The following is a 25,152-nucleotide window of genomic DNA, read 5'->3' on the forward strand; positions in this document are numbered from 1 at the left end:
CTTTTAAAGTCCCAGCTCCGAGTTACATTCTGAGCAATTAAACATGTTTTACAGAAACTTAGCCATTTGAGATAAAACAGGGATACCACCAATACTATCTCTAAAGTAGGTCAAAATGGGGAGACGTGTACTGTAAAGGCATGGTCACAAATGTCACAGATACCTTAGCACCTCAGTTTTTTGCCAGCTACTACTCGATAACCAAGGTTATCCTGTCAGCCTGGCACAATTAACCTTTTCCTGGTAGAGAAATGGGAACCAGAACTCAAAAGCGGCTATGATGCAATGCTCTCTCCCTTTCTTTGACTGCCCGATAGAGGTATGTTCTTTGATGTGAGAAAGAGCCTAATGGCCAGCTATGGGCCAGGATTGTCTTCTTTTTCTTTTTATTTGCAGTTTTTATTAATTTATTTTTTACATTCCAATCCCATTATCCCATTTCCCCCTTCCTCTTCTCCTCTTACTACCCGTACTTTCCCCCACCCCATCTCCCCATCTGCTCCTCGGATAAGATAAGGCCTCTCTTAGGAAGTCTACTAAGTCTATCCTATCATCTAATTGAGGCAGGACCAAGGCACCCCCACACCCCTGAGTCTAGGCTGAGCAAGATATCTCTCCATATAGAATGGGCGCCACTAAGTCAATTTGTGCATTAGGGTTAGATCTCGGACCCACTGCCAAGGGCCTCATATATTACCCCAGCCTCACCATTGTCACCTGTATTCAGGGAGTCTAGTTCAGTCTTATTCAGGTTCCCCAGTTGTGAGATCTGAGTCAGTGATCTCTCACTAGCTCGGGTCAGCTGATTCTGTGGGTTTCCCCATCATGGTCTTGACTCCCTTGTTCATATTATCACTCCTCCCTCACTTTGGCTGTACTCCAGGAGCCTGGACCAATGGTTAGTTATAGATTTGTGCATATGCTTCCATCTGTTTCTGGAAGAGGGTTTAAGCTTTCCTGCTGGTATGGATTGTAGGCTGGGTATCTTTTACTTTATGTCTGGTATCCATTTATAAGTGAGTACATCTATATTTGTCTTTCTGGTTTTGGGTTACCTCACTCAGGATGTTTTTTTCTAGTTCTGTCCACTTGCCTGCAAATTTCAGGATGCCATTGTTTGTTACTGCTGAGTAGTACTCTATTGTCTAAATGTACCACACTCAGAAAATTAGGGATCAACCTACCTCAAGACCCTACAACATCACTTTGGGGCATATACCCACAGGAGGCACACTCACACCACAAGGACATTTGCTTGACTATGTTCATAGCAACATTATTGGTAACAGCCAGACTTTGGAAATAACCTAGATGCCCCATCAACCAGAAAATGGATAGAAAAAATAGGGTTGTCTTCTAAAATAGGGCCTACTTGATGGCAATCTTAATGGATAGACCTGGTTGTTACTTCTTAAATACATTTTTCAGTATTCTCTTGACCTTGGCTGCCTTTAGGACTCAGTCCAAGTGCTGCCTCCTCCAGGAAGCCTTCTGGGTTCTCTCAGGCTGAGCAAGCCTCCCAGTGGCCTCTTCTCTTCTTTCACAGTGTGCTCTTTTCTGTTAACAAGTCTGCATTTCCACTGATCCCTGGGCGTTTTCTCCTCTACCTAGCAAAGAGCTCAGATTATCTCCCTTGATTGTGCTTGCCACAATGAATGAATGAATGAATGAATGAATGAATGAATGAAGACCAGCCTGTGCTCCTCACGTGGGTCATGTGCTTCATTCTTAGCCCAGTCGTCCAGGCCAGAAATGGAGGGTTCCCATTAGGGCCCTGCAGGATTAGCCTCTGTTCCTCCCCGCCTTGAGGCTGACTCACACTTGAAGTTCAAGGGGAAAAGTTTGCTGGTACGAATGGGAGCTGGGAGTGATGAGGTAAGCAGGGGATTTGCATTATCCAGGTAAAAATTTGGAGGACCAGAAAATTGTGCCAAGTCATTTTTAACTAAAACATGTCTTCCATGGAAGCATGTGGGCTGTTCGCTCAGCCACCTCCGCCCTTTTTACCTCAATTCACTGCTCTCCCCTTCTGAGTCATACTGACAACTTCCCTGCTGGTCATTAGTCTCCTGACCACCTTTCTTCTCATTTGCTCTCTTCCTGACTTGGTAGCTGTTTCTGAGTCGCTAGCCTCTCAGAGCCCGGCTTCTGTTCTCCAGTCATGAACTGTACTTGGAAAGCCCTTCTTCTGCTGACAGGTGAGCCTGAGCCTGAAAGAGAGATGCTGGGTACTTGGGTCTTGGTGAGCCAGGCCCCTGAGCTGGAGGATGTGGTTGAGAAAACGGTCTTGGCAAGGAGAGAGATGTTGGGGGAGGGGCAGAGATATAGCGCTTGGGATCTGGAGTTTGGGGGAATGAGACAGTCTGGGGGAGAACCCAAGTGGTCCTGAGAATGAGGCTAGTTGGCCTTGACAACCCACAGATTTCTGAAGGAGGCAGAGCAAGTACATTTCATGGTGTACCCCTAATGCCCCTTGGTTTCCAGGTTTCCCTGGATTCTCCCTCAGCGAAGCACCAGGTGGGAAAAGAGTGTCTTTTAAACTTTGAGGGTCACTCTGTGGAAACAGAACTGAAACTTAACAGTGGAAAGTGACCTGTCAGCCGGGAGAAGGAGAGACGTGAGACGAGTCAGGAGCCCAGGGCCAGGGCTCTGGGTACCAAGTGTGGAAGAGAGACAGGGTCGGGAGCCTGAGAGATGCAGCCCAGAGGGGCAATGGTGGTCAAGGGGAAAAGACCCGCTCTAAACTTCTCACACTTCCCTAGCTTTTGTTTCTTCTCTTGGCTTCAACTTGGACACAGAGAAGCCAACACATTTCCATATGGATGTTGCTGGCTTTGGACACAGTGTGGTTCAGTATGACAACACCTGGTGAGGACTGGTGGGGTGGGGGTCGCTGCACAGAACCCTTTCTCTCCTCAGCCCCACACTCCAGTGCCATCGCCTGCATACTTGTCCTTTGTGGGATGTGGCAATTTTCTTCATGTTAAGAATGTTTGCCTAAAACAGTCCTTTTGAATAACTTCAGCTAACATTTACTGAGTGCTCACTAAGTGTCAGGCATTGTGACCCATATGGCATAGGGGGTGTTCATTTAGACCTCATAGGACACTCACAAGGAATTGTTCATCTAACATATATTTACTAAATACCTAGATGCCGGGAGTGGAGGGTTCCCATCAGGAGAGAACAAAGCAAGAAAAACCAACTGCCCAGAGCTTGCATTGCTATGACCTTTGCTTTTCCAGAGGGGTGAACACAACTCTCTACAGTGACTCCAATGTTGATGCTCCCAGCTGCAGCTCTCTGTGTCTCCCCACAGGGTGGTGGTGGGAGCTCCAAAGGAAATAAGGGCCACTAACCAAATGGGTGGCCTTTACAGATGTGGCTATCACATGGACAAGTGTGAGCCTGTCCACCTCCAGGGTGAGTCATGACTCTACCTCGGGCCTAGAGCTGAGCTATGCAGTGAGACTCGTGTACAGCCCAGGAGTCCCACTTGCCAGCTGTAGCTCTATCCATACACTCAGCCTCAGACAAGCTCCTGGGCCTACCCATTATGCTCCATGCTGCCCCAGCCTTCTTATGATATGGATGACTGTTTCACCTGGGGGAAGGGCTCTGTGTCTCCCAGGTGGGGAGGTGAAGCCTATTCTTCTCCGACATGGTGTTTTCTGTCCTCAAAGGTGACTATGTACATGTCTATCTCCTCAGTGCCCCCAGAAGCTGTGAACATGTCCCTGGGTCTGTCCCTCACTGCTGCCAGCAACCCTCCCAGGCTGTTGGTGAGTGCCCTCAATCTCACAGGAGGGTCTAGAGTGGATGGACAGGGGCCTGGGGCTGCTGGTCTGGGGGTGTTATGGACACTTGAGGTCCGATTTACAGCCCCGATTCATCAGCCCCCTCTGCCCCAAGGCCTGTGGTCCTACTGTGCACCACACATGCAGAGAGAACATATACTTGACGGGACTCTGCTTTCTACTGGTCTCATCCTTCCTGCAGTACCAAAGGCTCCCCACTGTGCCACAGGGTAAGTATTCAGGGCCACCAGTTCCTTGGGAGCCCACACACATCCATCTGGGGGTTCAGTGGGTCAGATTCTTTCCCCAGAGTGAGTAAGGAAGAGTGTGTCTGGATGAACCATTGCCGGATGGCGCAGCAGCCAGGCGCAGCTGGAGAGACACTGCTGGCCCTGATATGCATTCTGTTATTGTCTTGGAGCTTTGGTTTTTGCATCTGTCAGATGGGACTAGTAATGTATGGAACTTTGGACGTAACGCTAGTTGAGACCCAAGACCAGCATTTGGTACAGAGCCTGATCTGATGTCTGATGTGGGTGCCAATGATAAAAGCCATTGTTGCTTTTAGAACAAGAGTGAAGGGACTCATTTTCCAGTGATGACTGATGAACAGTCTGGGACTGGCTGCTGAAGGTGCAGTCTGTGCTGTATGTATGTGCATATGCTCTCTCTCTCTCTCTCTCTCTCTCTCTCTCTCTCTCTCTCTCTGTGTGTGTGTGTGTGTGTAATGACTTCTCTGGTGCTGATGGAAATGGAGGAGGAGGAGTGAGCTTCTCCAGTCCAATCCATGGCCAGCTGAGGCTGTCCCCTGGTTTCATACTTACTCAGAGGCCCATGGGGGAAATGGATGGTCATCTCTTAGGGAAATCTGCTGTGCTCAGACTCTATCCATAAGAACTGTCAGAAACCTAGCCAGTCTCTGTCTTTTGAGAGAACACAGAAAGGGAAGGCTGGTGGAATGCTGGGAACATTTAGAGAGGCCATGCATTTGGTTAGTGGCCTTTATCTTCCTGGGTGCCTCCAGCATCACTGTGTGCAGGCAAAGAACCCTGCAGCTAAGAGCGTAAGCAGGGCTGCTCCAGGGGAAGAGGAGGGAGTGGGGGGATGGAGAAGGTAGAGGGGGTGGAGGAGGGTGAAGGGGGGACAGGGGTGCAGGGGTACAGGGTGCCGGGGTGCTGGGGTGCAGGGGGTATAGGGTATTGGGGGGATGAGTTCTTGTGGCCAGGAGATCTTGTGAGTGTGTCTTGGAGGATCAGAGCAACATCCTTTCTTAGAGTGTCCAAGACAGGACCAGGACATTGTGTTCTTGATTGACGGCTCGGGTAGCATCGCTCACAGAGATTTTCAAACAATGCTGAAATTCGTGGAAGCTGTGATGAAACAATTCTATCGCCCTCGCACACAGGTGTGTGCCTGGGTCCTGGGCCTGCGGGGCTTGCTGGGCAGGGTTGAGGAGTCCTGGGGAAACCATCTTAGCCCTCAGTCCCATGTGGTTTTTTTTTGTTTTTTTTTTTTTTCTTAGTTCTCCTTGATGCAGTTCTCCCATAGATTCTGGACACATTTTACTTTTAATGACTTCGCCTCTGCTTCAAATCCTTTAAACCAGTTGAACTCTGTGAATCAGCTGGGAGGGTTTACACACACAGCCACGGCTATCAAGTATGCCATGTGAGTGCAGAATTCCCGGGCGTCCTTTCCCAGAGCATTCAGGGTTCTCTTGGGGTCTCATCAGCCTTTCTAAGAAAGGAATAGGAGATCTTGAAATGTAGCCTGTTGGTCCTCTTGCCAAACTCGGGGGGGGGTATCTATGAGCGGGGATGAGGCCTCTCACAGGAAAGGCTGTGTCCTCATGTTCACGAAGCCATTAGAAGTCAGTGTCACAGACCTCTGCCTTCTCTTTGTTAATAGAACAGAACTGTTCACTGCCCAAAGAGGGGCTCGGAAAGATGCCACCAAGGTCCTCATTGTCATTACTGATGGGAAGAAAAAAGGTGACAGCCGGAATTATAATGAAGTCATCCCCTTGGCTGAGGCTGCGGGCATCATTCGTTATGCAATTGGGGTAGGAGACAAAGATGGTAACTCACCACTTCCTCCTGTCACTTCCTCTTGAAGCAACTTCCTCTAAAGGGTAGAAACCTGTTTTCTCATGTTCTGCTGTATTAGATATTTGGAGCCAGGGACCTGTGACCCCAGGCTTCCGTTCCCTAATGCCCTTTGAGCCTCATTTCAAAAGAATCTCCAAGGGCGATTGATGGCAGCATATGTAGCGCCTTAGCCACTGGCCTCATTGTGGTAAAGCATCCAACAGAAACTCTTGAGGGAGACATAGCTGTCTTTATTTACTCCTGGAGAGTTTCACACATAGGTGCAATGACATGTGATCACGCACACTTTCCATTCCCTATTTCTGCTCCCTTAATGAAGCCCCCGTGTCACTGTGTGCTTTTAAAAATAGCCCACTATGTTCATTTAGTGCTGCCCATATGTGCATGGCTGCAGGGTCATCTGGTGGAGCCCTGGAAACCCTACTAGTAACCGTACTCTAAAAGAAGGATGACCCCTCCCTGGCAGCTATGAAGTACCAATGGCTATGTGGGATGAGGCATGGATGTCATCTTTCCTGTCTATGTGGGACTTTTGGCTGGCTAGATGTTATTCGTGTCTTGTGAAAGTAACCACAGCTGGTGATGTTCATGAATGCAACAAGCATGTCATGTCCAGCAGACATTACTTCACCATACTCCCCCTTATCCACCAGCCCTTCCAATCTCCATCTCCTTCTGCAATGGAATGACTAATTCTGATTCACAGTTTCAGAAGGGCTCAGTCCATGATGGAGGAGAAGAAATTCATGGTGGTGGGAGGGTGAGTTCACAGTGCTTCACATTGTGGAGGCCCAGAAAAGAGGCGAGAGAGAGTGAGGGAGTAGTTGCAGGATACCTACCATTCAAAAGCTCATCCCCAGTGACCTACCTCTGCCGGTCAAGCCCCACCCCACAGGCTGGTTAAAACATGAATGCATAGGGGAGTTTGCAGACCCAAGAAATAGCATTAGGCATAGGCCTATGAGAATTTTGATTCTCTCTGGGTTGGTCTTTGTTGGGAACAGGTAGGACAGGCCTTTTACAGTGGACATTCCTGGCAAGAATTAGTGGATATTGCATCGATGCCTTCCCAAGAATACATTTTCAATGTGGAGAACTTTGAGGCTTTGAAGACCATTCAGAACCAGCTGAAGGAGAAGATCTTTGCCATTGAGGGTGAGCCAGCAATAAAGCTACTTGCCTCAGGTCCCCAAGCATAGGGATTTTCCTTTTTGAACCTAGACTCTCATGAACTGGGCACTAATCCTCACTAGAGGATTAGTCTCTGATCATAGTCTCCCCTAAGAAGCCTCCCTGAACCTGGGAGATGTCTTTCTCCCTGTAAACTGAGCAGCTTGCCTTCCACAGGCACCGAGACAGCAAGCAGCAGTTCTTTTGAGTTGGAGATGTCCCAGGATGGCTTCAGTGCTGCCTTTACGCCTGTGAGTTGAGCAGTGATGTAGGATGATGGAAAGGAGGGCATCCTTGAGGCGGTTGCTAGATGGGTGTGTGGAGCCAGGAGAAGTCCTCCTTCGGATCAGACTGGCATCCTACTCCAGCCTGCTGAGCCCTGGGATCCTTTCCTCCCAGGATGGACCAGTTCTGGGAGCTGTGGGAAGCTTCAGCTGGTCTGGAGGTGCCTTCTTATACCCCCCAAATACGAGACCCACCTTCATCAACATGTCTCAGGAGAATGTGGACATGAGGGACGCCTACCTGGGTAAGAAGAGGCTGTGGGAGGAGAAGGGGCAGGAAGAGCTGCCCGAAGACAGGAAGAGCCTTGGTGCTGAGGTCTGGACCCCTCAGGTTACTCTACCGCACTGGCCTTTTGGAAGGGGGTCTACAGCCTGGTCCTAGGGGCCCCACGCCACCAGCATACCGGGAAGGTTGTCATCTTTAGCCAGGAGTCCAGGCAATGGAGGCCCAAGTCTGAAGTCAGCGGGACACAGGTTGGTGTGGAAGAAGCCAGAGTGGAGTTTGAGAGTGGGCAGTGTGGTCATGCTGGAGAAGGAAGAGATGGAGGGGCTTTGGGCCCCACAGGGGAGGCTGTGGTACTGGGAGACAGGCAGAGGGGCATCTGTAAGATGACTCCAGGCTCGGCCCACCAGATCGGCTCCTACTTTGGGGCCTCCCTCTGCTCTGTGGACATGGATGGAGATGGCAGCACTGACCTGGTCCTGGTCGGGGCCCCCCATTACTACGGGCAGGCCCGAGGGGGGCAGGTATCTGTGTGCCCCATGCCCAGTGGGGTAAGTGGTGAAGGGTCCTGGCTGGTGGTCTGTGGGTATGGGTGGAGGGCTGCCCAGGGCAGATCTGACACTGACTTTGCTCTGCAGAGAATCAGGTGGCAGTGTGAGGCCACTCTGCATGGGGAGCAGGGCCATCCTTGGGGCCGCTTTGGGGCGGCCCTGACAGTGCTAGGGGACGTGAATGGGGACAATGTGACAGATGTGGCCATCGGTGCACCTGGAGAGGAAGAGAACAGAGGTGCTGTGTATGTATTTCATGGAGCCTCAAAACTGGACATCAGCCCCTCGCCCAGCCAGGTGAGGCCCAATCACCGTCCCCCAAGACTGCAAGGGCTTCCTCTTTGTCGCTCTTATCTTTCACTCAGATTCCCTTCCATGACTTCATTTATTTCTTGGATAAGCGCTGAGCATTTTGCAGCAGATAAAACCCATGCAACTGAGACATGGAAAGGCTGACTAACGCATTCCCTGCTTTGTCTTGAGACTTCATACTTGAATAGTTTCTAAACGATACCTATGTTAGGTACATGGCACAGTAGGAAGCCTCTTTCATAACTGTGACGTAGTAAGTATGAGGGTCAGTGTAAACGGGGGGTTCTGGTCTCGTGACTCTATACTCAGCCTCTCAGTACCCCAGCCCCCCCCCCCCCAGCTCACCAGCTTTAGGTCTAGCCTCCTCACTATGTTAGCTTTCTCATCCTTTCATCTCTTTGAATGGTGCTTAATTTTTTTCCATTCCTATAGTCAGGTGCCCAGCTGGGGAGGAGCACTCCCCACAGTGGAACAGGGTTTCCTGAGAAGTGAAGGCTGCTCTCCTCAGCAAATGTCAAAGCAGTCAAATAGGCAGACACCTGGGCAGACATTTCTTCACATAAGATTAACAAAAGCCAACAAACTCAGGGAAAGTTGATGTTGACCACGAGGTATCAACAAATCGCACTGTGAAGTGTAACCTCCCTTACCAGCACAGCTGGAATCGCAGGGCCATTAATCATCAGGGCATGGTTCATGGAGCACCCCTAGGCACTGCCAGCAGAAGTGTGAAAATGGTATGGCTATTTTGAAGCAATGTGTTAATTTCTCAGAAGATTAATTATAGAGTTGCCACATGACCAGACAATTCTAGCACCAGAGAAGGGAACACATGCCCTCACAAAACGCCATAGAATGCTCCTTGCAGCACATTATTCATAATTAATAGCTAAAAGCTAGAAGCAATCCATACGGCCATCTACTTTTAGCAGATAAACTAGACATTTATCCATGCAATGGCATATGACTCCATTATGAGCTGGTACAGGCTATGTGGATGAACTTTGAAATCCTATGATAAGCAAAAGAAACCAGTTAAAACAGGTCATAAGTTGTATAGTTACATTTATATAAAGTGTCTCTAATGGGCAAATCTATAGAAACAGCAAGTAGATTACTGGTTGCCTAGGTTTGGGTGTAAGGGGAAATGACAGTCATGGGGTGACTGTTAACAGGTGTCACATCTCTTTTTGGGGGTGATAAAGTGTTCTAAAATTAATTGTGGAAAGGTTTTCACAACTCTGAACATTCAGAAGCTATGGAGCTGTGCTTTGAACTGTCTGGTGCGTGAGTATTTTAAAAGGTGCTGTGCCATCTTCCAGAACAGCACAGGGAAGAGCCTTGTAGCTGTGCCAGCATTTAGGAGTGCTAAGAGACTAGTAAGACCTCTCTGTCCTTCCCCCTCCTTCTTCCCTCCTGGCTAACCATTTTGTGAGCAGCTCTTCCCTTCCACACTTTCCCTGTGTAAGGAGCCGAAACCTGTGAGCCCAAATAAACTTTTTCTCCTTTTAGTTGTTTAGTCAGGGATTTTGTCACTATGACAAGAAAGGAGACCAACACCTGTTTGTGTTCATCTGATAGAATGAACCGGCCATACCTGTTTCCACCTAGTACTCAGACTCATGTCAGGCCAGTGCAAGCTGCTGCTGTCATAATTGTTAATACAGTTTCACAGCTGAAGGGGATCTCAAGAAGGGTGTGGCTCCGGAAGAATAACTGAAAGTACATCCAGTTCACACCAGTTCACAACTTCTCTTTCCCAAAATGACTTACACGTTTACATCCGATTACAAAGGTCACTTTCTGGATTCACTGACCCACAGTGATTTTTTTTTCCCTTCTCATTCCACACGCACCTCACTGGAAAGGTTGCCTTATCCTCCACAGGCTCATATACCAGCCCTGAGCCTTGCTGAATGGGAGGACCCTAGTGCTGGTTACCACGCCTATTCTACTCGGGTTCCCTTAGTAACTGGCATTTTTTGCTTTTCAGTTTTATTCTTATCACTAGTACCCTTAGTCTCCACAGTGTCAGAGACAAAACCCCATGCTTTCTGAGGGATTAGGTACTTCAAGAATGATGGAAATAAAAGAGAAGAAGGCCACAGGAGAGGTGATGACAATGGGGGAAAATCTGGGTCAGCTGCAGCCACTTCCCTACCCCAACTTTGTGCCTCTTTGTCCTTTGAAAATACAGCAGAGAAGGTGATAGGTTTGAGACAGAGATTCTGTCTTAGGCTGGAGTCAGACTCAGAAGTCTGTGTGACTCTCACACAATGTCCCAACTTTCTGTTTTGTTTGTGAAATGGGATAGAGGACTAGATGAGTCCTGAAGTACTTTTTATTTCATTTTTGTAGTGCATGGGGGTGACGTTAGGTATGTGTGTGGGGGCCCATGCATGTGAGTGCAGAAGCCAGAAGAAGACATTAGATGTCTTTATTATTCTCCACTGTATTCCCTTGAGACAGGGTCTCTCATTAAACCTGAAGCTTGAAGTTTCAGCTAGGCTAGCTGGCCAAGTAACTCCCAGAATCTCCCTGTCTATGCTCCCCAGTACTGGGGTTACAGGCACACACAACTATGATGGGCCTTTTCCTGTGTGCGAAGGATTTGAACTCAGATCTTCATGCTTGAACAGCAAGCACTCTTACAACTTTTCCCCAGTTTCTGAGACCCCATTCCGCCTTATCATTCATCATAATAATGTTGACTGCTGAGCACACCACATGTACTGTTCTAATAACCATATATTCTCTGTGTGTGTGAAAGATGAGGGAACTGAGGCACAGAAGGATTGAGCCCTGGCTCATGAAAGAGCCAAGGGGAGTCAGGGACTAATTAAATCACCCCCCAAAAGAATGTACCTCAGGTCCCAGGCCAGCTTTCCGTCTCTGAGCCCTCGGGACCCCAGCCGCTGTTTCCCAGCCTCTCCTCTTCCTTTCAGACGTTTTCTTTATGACTTCTTCTCACTGCTTGCCCTTCCTTCCTCTCACATTCTTACCTCACTCTTTCTCATGTTGTTTTAAAAATATTTTTCTCTTGTGTGTGGGTGTATTGCCATCATAACAGATGGTGGGAGTGTGTGTAAGGAGGAGACATAAGCATGGCAAGATAGCAAGCCAGGGAGAGCGGAGAAGGTTCGCGGAGAAGGCTCGGCTTGTTTTGACACAGGGTATCCCCGTGTAGCCCAGACTGGTCTTAAACTAGAGATCTGTCTGTTTTGTGCCTTCCAAGTGCTGGGACTGCAGTCATACGTCTTCATGCCTAGTCAAGGGAGAAGTCTTCCTCTTTTACTGTAGTTCTAGGAACTAAATGACTTGTATAACTATGAGTTAATCTCTTAAATAGCTCATTAGAGTTTCTCTTGCTGTGATAAAATACCATGACCAAAACCAACAGAGGGGTCAGGGGGTGGGGTGGGGGGATTTATTCAGCTTGCAGTTTCAAATCACAGTCCCTCACTGAGGGAAGTCAGGGCAAGAACTCAAAGAGGGCAGGAACTGATACAGAGGCCCTGGAGGGGTGCTGCTAACTGGCTTGCTCTATCTCCTGACTATTGAGGGTCCAGCCCCCAGTCAGCACCAGGGCATGCAAAGAAAATCCACAAGTGAGGTGATAATTTAGGAAGAGTTCTTATCTAATAGTTAGATATTTTTTATGTGATGGGGAAAAAATAGGCACATACACTTTCTGATGGTAACTTTCTCTTTATTCCATCTAGAAAAAAATCATCTCTGAAAAAAGCTCTCTTTGCTCTCTTCCCAATGCTCTGTCCAACAACTTCTACCTAATTGGTTCCACATCTTTCTCTCTGCATCTCAGATGCTGCCCTGCTGTCTCTGCCCTTTGATCTCTGCCTCCCTACATCACTGTCCTGTTCTCTCGCTTTCTTCTACTCTTCTTCGATGGACAATTGTAAGTTATTTTTCAGGGCTCGATCCATATTCAAAACCATAAGTTAAGTCATGTAGTTTCTCTCAGGCTATGAATGTCACATTGACCCATGCACATAGCTCTAAGTTGGTGAGGGTTTCCAGACAGAAAACGACATCAGAAATCAAGACTTAATAATAACAATTAGTTAGCTGGACCTCAAGTGGTAGGGAGTCTGTGCAGACGAAAGTTGCTTCATGCTGTGGCTTTGAATCAGTAAAACAACATCTGGGAGAATGATCGTGTACATTTGTCTTTAGAAGCAACCAGATATTGTCTCTAGGTGCAATCAGCCTGCTTAAAAATCTGCTGAGGTCTTGGCTAAATCTATAAAAGGCCAACTTTGTAGCTGAGAATTCTCCTATGTCCATCTGAATTATGAAAAATATCCTAATATTATTTCCATCCATCAGTGTTATATAATGCAAACAGAATCATCCTCTAGATCACCCATTGCTGTATGTGTGCCCAATAGATGGACCATATACATGAGATAAACACACAAGCAATGGGAATACACCCAAAACTGTTAATTGGGAAGAAATGAAGTGACTCATGAAAGAAATTACAGACAGGAACAACTGGTTGTTTCCACAGCCCCCATGGCTTTGCCAGGTGGGGCTCCCCACCAGGCATGTCTGATGGGTTGGCTTGTTAAACACTAATTGTCACCTGCTGTATACTCCCATGGCAGATCTCTACATTGCTCTTCATGGCTTGCCCAGCCTACTCAGGATCATCAGGTCTGGGGGTAGCACTGCCTACATTGTGCTGACTTCCAATCCATCATCAATCGAGAAAATGCACTACAGACTTGTAAATGGGCCAATTATATGGGGGCATTTTCTCTAAATTTCCTTCTTCCTGTATGACTTTATCTTGCGTCAATTTGGCATAAAAACTGGTCAACATCAGGGCAAGGTCCTCAATAATGCATTTCCACTAAACTCCTTGGAAAGGTTCAACAAAGCCCGTCACATGCAGTTAGGAAAGGAGCAGCAGCTAACCCATTGCATCCCTTCATGTAGTCTGATTTGTCTCTTCTTCTGGATAGAGGATTTCAGGATCCCAGCTTTTCTCCAGGCTCCAATATTTTGGGCAGTCACTGAATGGGGGTCAGGATCTCACCCGGGATGGACTGGTGGACCTGGCCGTGGGGTCCAAGGGACACGTGCTGCTGCTCAGGTGGGAACAGCTTTCCTCAGACACTCCCCATCCATCCTAGACTAGGACCCTCCTTCCTAACTGGAGGTTGAGGTCCCAGTGGTCAAGAGGCTCTCCTCAGCTCAGTGTTCTGCCAACAGGTCCAGACCGATTCTTCGAATGTCATCGACTATAGGCTTCAAACCTACAGAGATCGCCAGGTCTGTGTTTGAGTGTGAGGAGCAAGTGGCCCCTGTCCAGTCACTGGGTGATGCCATTGTCTGCCTTAATATTTATGAAAGTTCCCGGACCCAACTAGGTGAGTCCCTTCTCTTTGACCCTGACTTTTGGAAGCCTCCAATCCAGGATTTCTGTCTGATGACTTGCTCCTTGCCTACATGAGTAATTTCTGGGCCTCTCAATCTCCCTTTGTTCTGTGTTCCCTTACAGGTGACCTCCGAAGCTCTGTCACCTTTGACTTGGCCCTAGACCCTGGCCGCCTGAGTCCCCGTGCCATCTTTGAGGAAACAAAGACCCAGGCTCTAACCCGAGTTAAAACCCTTGGTCTGAGCAAGGACTGTGAAACTGTGAAGTTGCTTCTCCCAGTGAGACGACTGTAGATGGATTATGGGAATTGCTGTGGATAGAGGCCTTTTAGGGACTGGAAGGAGGTTCAGCAGAGAAAGAACACAGCATGCTGTGATCTGCCCAGGATCTGGTCTGCAGACAATAGTTAATACCTGTTAGCTAAATAAGCAAATGAACAACTATGGCCAGTTGTAGCCAACAGAGGCCACCTAGATGGATTTTAAGGAGGAGAACAGGGTTGCCTGGGAAAGCTGTGTGGCCTCAGGCTGACTCATACAGGCATTTATTGACCACATACTATGGCTGTCCCTTGACACATGCCCATAGCAAGGGACAAAACAGTCATTGCCCATAGGGAGTTCCCCAGTGGTGATGGGGACCACAGACAAATTTCTAGATAGTGAATATCAGGTAGGGATAAATGATACACAGAGAGAAAACCAGAGAAGAGAACAGGGTGGTCTTATGAGGACCCATTGAATAGATTGGGAGAGCTGTATGGGGGGTGGTGGAGCTTATTGACCATAGATGGGATTGCTCTAGCCCCCCTTACACATGCAGAGATGGGGTATAGTGCAAGGGACCTTCTTTAAAACGAGCCTTCAAACATCTCTTTTCTAGGCCTGTGTGGAAGACTCAGTGACCCCTATCACGTTGCGCCTCAACTTCTCTCTTGTTGGAATGCCCATCCCTTCCCACCAAAACCTTCAACCCATGCTGGCTGTAGATGAGCAAACGTACTTCACGGCCTCTGTGAGTCAGATATTTATGGTTGGGGCTCAAGGGGAACACCAAAGCAGGCTGTCTTTTTGAGTAAGATATTTATTAGAAGAGCTATTAATAGCATGGGCAGATCTCAGTGTGGTGGGGTCTCTGAGGAGACTTTGGGACCACAAGGCAGAGTGGGGACCCCCCTTTTTATAAAAAAATATTTTAAAATTTAATTTGTGTGCATTGGTGTTTTTTGCCTTCATATATGTCTGTGTGAGGGTGTCAGATCCTCTGGAACTGGAGTCACAGACAGTTGTGGTCTGCCATGTGGGAGCTGGGAATCAAACCCAGGTTCTCTGGAAAAGCAGTCAGTGCTCTTAATCACTGAACATCTCTCCAGTCCCATGGGGCTCCTTCTTATTGGTCTTAGAGAGTGGCAAGGTTTTATGCCATGTGGTTGATGAGTAGTTTACATCACAGGCCTGCAGCCAGGCTGTGCCTGATTCTGGGCAGCAAGAGGAGGACATTTGGGATCCTGCATTATGGGAGAAGAAATGTATAATAGCAAGAATGTGAGAGGTGTGTTCATGACATGGTAGTACTCTGATGCCTGGAGTTTGGCAGCCTGAACCTGGGAACTTCCTTGGGGGAAGTAAGAATGGTACCTGCCATTTTCCTGAAGCCTGAAGCCTGATCTGTTAGGGAACTGCAGCCTCCCAGAGAGGCTCTTGGCAGGGAGCTTGCCATTTCCTTTGCTCTGGCTGTTCTCAAGAGGCTGGTACATGTGGGCATGGCTTGAGCTGCCTGTAGTCCCAGACCTAATTCCTATGTCCCCTCCCCCTTCTCAGCTTCCCTTTGAGAAGAACTGTGGAGCTGATCACATCTGCCAGGATGACCTTGGCATCAACTTTGGCTTCCCAAAGTGAGTTTTCACCCCTTACATCTTCCCTGGAGCCCAGCCTCCCCCCCCCCCCCCGCAGGATCTGGGGTTCAGAACCCAGGCATCTCCAGTCTATCTTTTGCCTTGTTACTTTGAATTCCATTCCCCAGACCATTCCTAGCCCTGGCCACAGAATCATCTCCCCTTCCCTCTTGACATCCAGCTTGAAGACTCTGGTGGTGGGAAGTGATCTGGAGCTGAATGTGGATGTGACAGTGTCTAACGACGGGGAAGATTCCTATGGGACCACAGTCACTTTGTCATACCCAGTGGGTCTGTCCTTCAGACGAGTGGCAGAAGGCCGAGTTCTCCTTCGGGGGAGGGAAGAGGTGAGTGGGCTGTGTAGTAGGTTCAAAGCTCAGGCTGGGTGACCCTTGCTGAGCAGTCTGCTGGGTCTAGAGATCTTCGCTGGCCCTGGTTGGATGGTGGGTTTGTACTGCCTGGGCTTTGTACTTCTGGAGTCATATTTTGAAGATACTGAATATAAGAAGGAAGTGCCAGGGCCAGTGAGATGGCTCTGCAGGTAAGGGTACTTGCCACCAAGCCTGATGACCCAGAACCCCCACGGGAAAGAAGAGAACTGATACCTGGGAGATGTCGTGGACTCCTAGCCTCTGACTCCCTAACACGACTCCTGGGCTTGGAAACCAGGCATACTGTCCCCTGCCTGTGTGAGTGTACTATTTGTTTTCCTCCTTCCTTCCTTCCTTCCTTCCTTCCTTCCTTCCTTCCTTCCTTCCTCCTTCCTTCCTTCCTTCCTTTCCCCTGAGAGAGAGGTTTTCTGGCCTAACATTCAATATATAGTTCAGATTTGTCTTGAGTTCATGATCCTCCTGCCTCATCCTTTAAAGTGCTAGGAATATAGGCACACACTATCAAACTGGGAAAATACTTAAAAATATTGTTTAAAAAAAATAACGTATTGGCTACTGTGGCTTGGGGCTTGCCAGAAGATTTTCTGTGGAGGCTCAACAGACCATATTGTTTCTATAGCAGATTCTCAGCTCCACCTTTTACAACAGTAGCAGGCACTGACATGAATCTACACAAGTGTGCATAGTAAATCTTTGTTTATAAAAGTAGGTGGCAGGTCACTCTGTGTTCTAGAAGACAGAACTGGGACCATAAAGAGTTTTAAAGAAACAGATTTGTTTGTTTTGGTTTTTGAGATAGGGTTTCTCTGAATAACCCTGGCTATCCCAGAACTCACTCTGTAGACCAGGCTGGTCTTGAACTTGCGGAGATCCACCTGCCTCTCGAATGCTGGGATTAAAGAAAGGCATGCCACTACCTCCTGGTGAAATGTACTTTTTCAAAAACTTAATTGTTAAGACAATTTTAAACTTTTACTGAAGTGGTCAGAGTTAAACTAAGTGTCTTAAAAGCACCTTCAACAAGCAACAACAGCGAACAACATGTTGACCCATTTACTTCTTCTGTTTTTCTGTCTCACAGAGCAAATGTTTCATTTAACCCAAGTTGGCTTCAAATTCAAGTAGCCAAGGCTTGCCTTGAACTCCTAATCCTCCTGCCTTAACTTTCTAGTGCTGGGAGCACAGGTGTATACCACCACACCTGGCTTGGCCTTTATTTGCTGAAATATTTTCACACAAGTATTAGACATTGGGCCATAGCTTCCTTTTCATTTTACTCTGGAGGTCTGAGTAGCAGCAATGTCTTAGGTGACCCCAAAGTTATCATGCCATTCGATGAAATGAATGAGTCTTGGTGTTTAGAGCATAGTCAAATTCCCCTAGTTCTCCCCCAAATATCTTTTTATACCTAGTTTATTTGAACAGGGAGTTTAAAGTGGGCTCATCTATTTGCTTTGTGTGTCTGCCGTATCTCTTGACATCCCTTTGTGGGAGTACATTTTAATTACTTATGAAAAATGACACAGGAAAAGCAATTCCCAGAGTGTGAGCAGCGGCATCCCAGTGTGGTACACGGCTCTTTGATGGATGTTTATTTAACAAGTAAGCAGTTTAAAAATAAAATGGTTAAGAGACAACCCAGGAAAATGGAAGGCGACTGCTGATTTGGGTTTTTGTTAGTTCTGTTGTGTATGATTTGTTAGGTCTTGTAGTTATATTAAAAAATAGCCTTGTTGGTTTTGAGTAGACATTTGAGTAGACATTGAAATGTATTGAGATAAAATAATATGATGTGTAGGAAGTTCTTTAATTTATTAAGAAAAGAAAAAGTGGAGAATAACCTAAGGGTGGGGCGGGAACAATAGGAAAACATTGGTAACATCTGCTGAGTGATGGGAACTCGCTCTACTTTGAGTGTGTTTGGAACTATCCACAATAAAAAGCCTTTAATAGCAACACGAATCTGGGCATGCTGACTCACGCCTGTAACCCTAACACTTAGAGACTGAGGCAGGAGGATCACCATGAGTTTGAGGCTAGGTTGGGCTGTCTAGTGAGTTCCAGAACTGCCTGGGCTACAAAACAATAGCAACAAGAAGAGCAAAAAACCCAAGAAAAAGCGAAGGATGGGGGTTCTAGTGACTGGTGCTTTCTGTACTATATAGGAAGTTTGACCAGATGTGGATCCACAAGCACTAAGATTTCCAGGGATGCGTGTGCTTGAATCCCAGCATCTCTCCAGAACACTAATAAACACCCATCTCCCGAACACTTTTGGCCTTGTTTTTAACCAGAACCAACGACGGCAGCACTCCCTGCACCTCACATGTGACAGCACCCCAAGCAGGAACCAGGGCTTCTGGAGGACCAGTTGCAGCATCAGCCATGTCATTTTCCGTGGAGGCGCACGGGTTAGTCTGGCTTCCACCTACCCCATCCTCTGTCTCCATCCCGACTCACTCCGTGATTTCTTCGTTTTCTTCTTCAGATGACTTTCTTGGTGACTTTTGATGTCTCCCCCAAAGCTGTGCTGGGGGACCGGCTGTTTCTAACTGCCAGAGTGAGCAGGTAAGCTGGCCAGGCCTGGGGGTGGGGGTGGGTGTCCTTCTCGTTCTGATCCTTGCACCCCATACTACTCCTCTGTCCCCAGTGAGAACGACACACCTGGGAACCGAAAAACCACCTTCCAGCTGGCGCTCCCAGTAAAGTATGCCGTGTACACCGTGATCAGCAGGTACACTCCCTAGGACCTCAGAGTGGTTCTTCTTTACTTGGAAGTAGGATATGCAAGACTTATCACTCTCACCTGTGATATTCAGGTTTTATTGTCCTTTTTTCAGTGGGGGATGACACAGATAGCTGTTCATATTCATTGGTGGATGCTTGTTATGGGCTGGTTATGACAATAATTGTGAAGTCTTTATCGTTACAGCATATATTTAATGCAGGTTACAGGTCTCAAAAGGCTTTGAAAATCCACAAAATTTTCTTAGGTTCTCTAGGATATATGAAATACACCCTCGTCTTTGAGTAACACAAGATTATTTTACCTAAGTCAAAATCTCACCAACTGCTGTTCTTCGGTTCTGAACCTGGGTAACATGGCATGCCAATCAGCTTCCATCACTACAAGAATCTGAAGTCACCTATAAATGGAAAAGGTTTATTTTAGCTTACAGTTTGGAGGCTTTAGTCCATGGCTCATTGGCCTGATGCTTTGGGGCTGTGGTGATGTATCATGGTGGGAGTTCTCATTTCAGGCAAGGGGCCACAGAGAATGCAGAGGAAGGAGTTGTGGTGTTATCGTCTCCATTGGAGAACGCCCATACTGACCTAGGAACTTCCCTGTAGCTCCCATTCTGCAACTGCCTCCTGACTCTGCCACTCAGAGTACAAAGCCTAAATTAGGGAATGGGGAGGGTGGGCATCAATATGAAACTGTAGCAGTGTGTTACCAAAAGGGGAGTAAGAGAGGGCTCATCTGAACATTGGTGGGTCTATGGCACTGGTCTTGACCAAAGTGATCTCAAAAGGGCCTTTGGTATCTGTGCAAGGCTGTTCTTTTTCATAGGAAACAGACAAATACCACAGGGCAGGTTCTTTACAGGGGTCACTTATCAGATATTCTGAATATCAGATATTTACATTATGATTCATGACAATAGCAAACAAGATCATTCTATGGTTGGGGGGGGGGTCACCACAACATGAGGAACTGTATTAAAGAATCACAGCATTAGGAAGGTTGAGAATCACAGCCATAGAATTTTGAACCTTCTCCTTCCCCCATTTTGTAGAAAATAGGAACAAAACACATGCCTGCTGAGGATGGGTCTTGGATGGGTATTAGAGAAGCAGGGTAGGGGGTAGGGTCTTAGCTAGAACTAAGAAGGATGGGAAGAGTATTGAGACTAGGAAATAGAGGTTGTTCAGCAGATGCCTTCTTAGTGTCTGCTCTACTATGGGCAGGCACAGCATGGCTACTTTCTATGAATTCATTTGACAGGAATAAACATTTATTGAGCTCCTACTCTCACAGAACCCACCTAATCTGAGGGTCTCTTCTTGCACAGCATTTCACACTTTCATTACCCTGCATGTCTGGTGTTCTTCAGACAGCAAGATGCATGCGCTAAGTGCATATACACAGGGGTTCTCATGGCACCTTGCAGGGAGCCACAGATAGGGCATAGCACCTGTAGACTTAGGTGGTCCTATAGGTCAGTCACACTCAGAGGGGTCCACAGGGCAGTTTGGAGCTTTTGGGAGGAGTCTTTTGAGTAGAGGAGAAATGAAATTTAAGAGAGTTGCCATTGGGCGAAGCCTGGAGAAGTGATAGAACAGATTGTGACCTCTACCGAGTACATCCAGGTCACCCTCAGAGAAAGAATTCAGACCTGAGACCATAAGGGAGAGTTACTACAGAGCAAACATGCACATTTGACAGGGAGTGCAAGCTTCTTGTGAAAGAGTGGTGTTGCTGAGGATTCTGGAGAGCTTGTCTAGTTGGCCAACTGCACTAGAGAAAATCTTCTTCATAGGGCTTACTCATTTTGTCTATCCTTACATGGGGCTGTCTTCAGATGCATGATGGGAACAGCTAGTCTTGCATGCCAATGGCATGGAGATGCCATTGTAATGAAGAAAAGTTGGGTATTATCCCTTCAGTCAGCCATGTAAGTCCTAGTTGGCTTGGGATGGGCTTGTCTACTGTTTGAGTGGGCACATGGGGCCACGGGGTAGTGTAGCTCTGCAGTCATATCAGTCTCAAGTAACATGAAGAGTGCCTTCCTCTGTGCCTCGCTAGCTTGCCTTGGGAGTAGGAGTGGTGGGCTAGAATTTAGGGTATAGAGGCAAAGGCCAGGTACCTGAGGGATAGAGTGGTAAGGGACAGAGGTAGAATCAGCAGGTATGTGAGGGACCTTGTGGTCACTGCACTTCAGGCTTGGACCCAAGAAGGTCTCATGAGGTTTGTTACATTGAGACCTATGGATAAGTTTGTCATTGGCTCCTTCGAAGCTCCATGGTGATAAAAGGCAAGGAAACAGAAGGGGCGGGGCTCGGAGTCAAGAATGAACAGGTCAGCGAAATTTGCTGTATCCTGCAACGTCCTCGAAGAACTGAAATGAAAGCTGAGGTGTAGAAATGGGGCAGGCGGTGGCCCCTGCTCCCCAGTGAGTCAGTGGAGTGGCTCTTAAGTCTTTCCCTACACCTCAAGCTGATCTTTCCCCAGCCATCTCCTCTGGGTGGCCCCTGCGAGCTCTTTATACTCATGCTGAAGGCAGCCCCACTCCCAAACCTTCCTTATTCCAACCCTGCCACAGACCTCCTTTTGTGCTACCCCAAGGATGACTTGTGTCATCATGCTAGTGCCAGGAGGCCAGGGTGGGACTTCATGACTCTTCTCTCTCCAGCCATGACCAGTCTACCAAGTATCTCAACTTCTCGGCCTCAGAAAAGGAGAGCAGTGTGGTGGAGCATAGATACCAGGCAAGTGTGGGGACTTAGGAGCTAGGGAACTGGTAAGCAGGGACAGAGGAGCTGGGCGTAGCCTCTACCCTCGGCGCCTTCTGTGCAGGTGAATAATCTGGGGCAGAGGGACATTCCAGTCAGCATCAACTTTTGGGTGCCTACAGAGCTGAAGGGAGAAGCTGTGTGGACTGTGGTGGTCTCCCAACTCCAGGTATTCAAAACCAGCTATGGCTCCTCAGCTGATGCCCTCGGCTTCTATCACCTGTGTCACTTACGAATCCCTGATGCAGCAGCCAAAGCACTGTTTTCTGCTTGCCTTCTAGAACCTGCCCACCCAGTGCTATCAGAAGAGACTAGTGCCAACACAATCAGACCTCCTGGCCCACATGCAGAGGAGCCCTGAGCTGGTGAGGAACACTGGGGTGTTTCAGCACCTTACGCCACACATCACAAGGCTTGAGTTCGCTTTCTGGATGTCAAGTGGCACCTGCTGAACATGCTCCTGTCTCCCACCCTCAGACTTACCTCCCTCTGGTCTGATATTATCTTCCCGGCCCCAGGACTGCTCCATTGCTGACTGTCTGCACTTCCGCTGTGACATCCCCTCCTTGGGCATCCAGGACGAGCTTGACTTCATCCTGAAGGGCAACCTCAGCTTCAGCTGGGTCAGTCAGGTGCGTGGCCAGTAGCAGAGGTCCTCCCATGGCCCCTGGTCCCGTGGGTCTGGAGCATCCTTGGGTCAGGGCAGTTCTTGAACCCTGAGCTCCTCCCAGGTCCAACTCTCAGCCCTCTCTTTTGCAGACTTTGCAGAAAAAGGTGGTGGTCATGAGTGTGGCAGAGATCACATTCAACACTTCTGTGTATTCCCAGCTGCCGGGGCAGGAGGCATTTCTGAGAGCTCAGGTAGTGACTGTGTGGCAGGCTGTGGCCAGGCTGGTGAGATGGCTGCTGATGCTCAGTGTGCAGTGCTGGCTGGGGGGGGGGTGAAGCCTGGGGGGGGGAGGACGAATGGAGGTCTTCTATATTTCACCCTTGCAACAGAGCCTGGGCAAGGAGGAGAGGGAGTTACAGGGTAGGATCCTGGGGACAGTGTGTGGTAGCATGAGATATGATGCTTTCCAATGGGTCCATCCCCACCAGACGAAGACAGTGCTGGAGATGTACGAAGTTCACAACCCTGTCCCTCTCATAGTGGGCAGCTCGGTGGGAGGTCTGCTGCTGCTGGCTCTCATCACAGCTGCACTGTACAAGGTGAGTGATTGGCCCTCCTACAGCAAGACTTGATGCTGCTCCTGCTACAGGGTAAGCAAGAGCTCATGCTGTGCACGTCATGTGAGAAACCCCTCTACCTAGTTGTCTCTCCTTTGTGCCCTCCTGTCTCAGATCCTCTCTCCTCCCTCTCCTTTTCTTCCCCACTCTCCTCCACTTCTCTTTACGTTTCCCTTTGCAGAAGAATAGAATGTAAGCCCGGACATGGACTTGAACGTTGACACAAGCACCAGGGCTGGGCAGGTCTTGGTCTCTTTCTTTTTCTTTGTAAATATATACTTATTATTTTTTCTTATTTTACATATCGATTCCAGTTCCCTCTCCCTTCCTCCCCTCCTATCCACAGGGAGGGCGAGGCCTTCTAGGAGGGATCATCAAACTCTGTCAAGTCAGTTGGAGTAGGGTCTAGGCCCTCCCTCCTGCCTGTGGTCTTTCTCAGTGTAAGGGTGATTTAAGCCACATCTAAATGATACAATATGTACCAGGTTATTTGAAAGTACTAGGGGCTTCAGAAATGGTTGCCCTTCCTCTCCTTTATATTTCCTATCTTTTTTGCATGTGTGTACGTGTGTGTGTGTGTGTGTGCACGCACGCACGTGCATGTGTATGTATGGATGCATATGTAGACACACATGAGTTTGTGGGTGCACACACATATATGTGCATGTGTTCATATGAAGGCTAGTCGTAGACGTTGAGTATCTGTCTCCATTGCTCTCTACCTTGTACACTGAAGCAGAGCCTCTTATTTGATTAATTTGCTTCAGGGATTCCCAGTCTCCACCTCCTGGGTTTGGGGATTACAGGCAGGGCACCATGCCTTTGTGCGGGTACTGGGGATCTGAACTCCAGTTCTCACACTTGCCAGCAAGTGTTTTACATACTGAACTCCTTAGCTCCTCTCTTCCTTCTTCCGTTCACTTCTTCATCCTGATTTTCTTCTTCCCTTCTGCAGGCTGGTTTCTTTAAACGTCAATACAAGGAAATGATGGAGGAGGAAGCTAATGGACAGATTGTCTCAGAAAATGGGGCAGCAGACCCCCAAGTTTCCCAGTGAGAACTTATCTCCTTGTCTTCTTTGAACTTGCCCTCCTGAGAGCTTTGCCAGATCTTGTGCTCAAGGGCAAAGAAACATTCTGCACCAGGAATGCTGGGACCAAGCCAACTTTGCTCTTTGTGTCTTGTTTGGGAAGGGACATTTGTCTGGTCAAAACTTTACTGGGAAACTCGGAGGACCCGTTCTCTGCTATGGCCCAGATAACATGACCAGGAACTTCTACCTAGGAATACATGGGGCATTCAGTGGCTCCCTTCTCCCTTTGACCACTAATGAGCTTTCTACGAAGAAGAGTGGACATAGTCATTCACCTTTGTGTATTTCCAATTCTTCCCATCTACTTCCAGGGTGTTAGAGTTGAGTTCTGTCTCCAGGAGGCGAGCTTCAGACAGCCTGGGATGCTCTGTGCTTCCACGCCATCCTCATTTCTAGTAAAATATTGTTTCTTTGAGACTTTTAACCCGGTTTTTCTGAATTGGCAAGGAAACATCTGTGCAATGTAGCCGATGGAACTTGCTTCTAGTGCCACTGTTGTTAGCTGGGAAGAACAGTGACCTGTCTTCTCAGGAGGGACATTGCTCCTCTACAGTGCCAGGTTGAAAGAGGCCTATGCCACTTGCTGTGTGACTTTTCCTAGGAAAACATAAGCAGACTGTTTACCCAAGGTAGAGCACTAACAAAAGACCAAACTACTTCACCCAATCTTGTCTAGCAAACAAATAAGGAGCTCGAAGCTCAGTTCCAGCTTGGTTTTCACATATCTTATAGCCAACGTATGGCAGCTTCAGCAGTAGGAAATTGCAATCAACAGCAGTGTTAAAAGATTTTTTTTTTTTTTTTTTTATGGCTTTGATCCATCACAGACCTCTTTGACTAATCATAGGGAAGTAACCCACCTTACGGCTCCTAAGAATGCGTTTTCCCACAAATGCAGTGTGCCTTCATTCAAACTCTTTAACTGCTACTTTCAGATTCTTCCCTAAGTCTAAAGGCATTGAGGATTAGCATTATATCATAAAGCATTTCCCCTGGTTTCCCCTCTGTCTTTGCAGTGAGTGGTTGTTAATGTAGATTCATGGCCAGTTTCGGTGCTAAGACCAGGAGACTGGTGAGTGCTCAGCATTAAACAGGACACTCACATCTCCCTTTCTGGGCTCAGAGAATATCACAGAAAGAGTGGCAAGAATGTAAGATCTGAGTGATAGGAGGAGGGTTGTGA

General features: G+C 47.9%; 1 protein-coding gene across 1 annotated transcript; it reads left to right on the forward strand.

Annotated features, from left to right (window-relative positions):
- The first annotated feature begins 2,043 nt into the window (after positions 1 to 2,043).
- Itgax (integrin subunit alpha X) lies at positions 2,044 to 24,384 on the forward strand. Its single transcript, XM_051193112.1, has 30 exons — positions 2,044 to 2,198; positions 2,763 to 2,868; positions 3,320 to 3,423; positions 3,712 to 3,782; positions 3,913 to 4,027; positions 5,072 to 5,202; positions 5,320 to 5,465; positions 5,706 to 5,859; positions 6,910 to 7,060; positions 7,253 to 7,326; positions 7,475 to 7,604; positions 7,691 to 7,833; positions 7,993 to 8,133; positions 8,221 to 8,430; positions 13,434 to 13,564; positions 13,684 to 13,841; positions 13,973 to 14,127; positions 14,732 to 14,863; positions 15,670 to 15,743; positions 15,925 to 16,090; positions 18,430 to 18,546; positions 18,624 to 18,703; positions 18,786 to 18,869; positions 21,550 to 21,625; positions 21,714 to 21,818; positions 21,931 to 22,014; positions 22,168 to 22,281; positions 22,409 to 22,510; positions 22,748 to 22,858; positions 23,832 to 24,384. The coding sequence occupies exons 1-30, from the start codon at positions 2,162 to 2,164 to the stop codon at positions 23,931 to 23,933; spliced, it is 3,504 nt and encodes a 1,167-aa protein (XP_051049069.1). The 5' UTR covers positions 2,044 to 2,161; the 3' UTR covers positions 23,934 to 24,384.
- Positions 24,385 to 25,152: the final 768 nt, after the last annotated feature.

This window comes from Phodopus roborovskii, unplaced genomic scaffold (genome assembly GCF_943737965.1).
Source record: "Phodopus roborovskii unplaced genomic scaffold, PHOROB, whole genome shotgun sequence".
In the NCBI taxonomy this organism is placed as follows: domain Eukaryota; kingdom Metazoa; phylum Chordata; class Mammalia; order Rodentia; family Cricetidae; genus Phodopus; species Phodopus roborovskii.

Excerpts from the sequence above, each read along its gene's own strand:
- Itgax (XM_051193112.1), top strand. The coding sequence starts at position 2,162 with ATGAACTGTACTTGGAAAGCCCTTCTTCTGCTGACAG. Across the intron at positions 8,431-13,433 it reads TCAGCCCCTCGCCCAGCCAG|AGGATTTCAGGATCCCAGCT; the intron begins GTGAGGCCCAAT and ends TCTTCTGGATAG. Across the intron at positions 18,704-18,785 it reads CTAACTGCCAGAGTGAGCAG|TGAGAACGACACACCTGGGA; the intron begins GTAAGCTGGCCA and ends CTCTGTCCCCAG.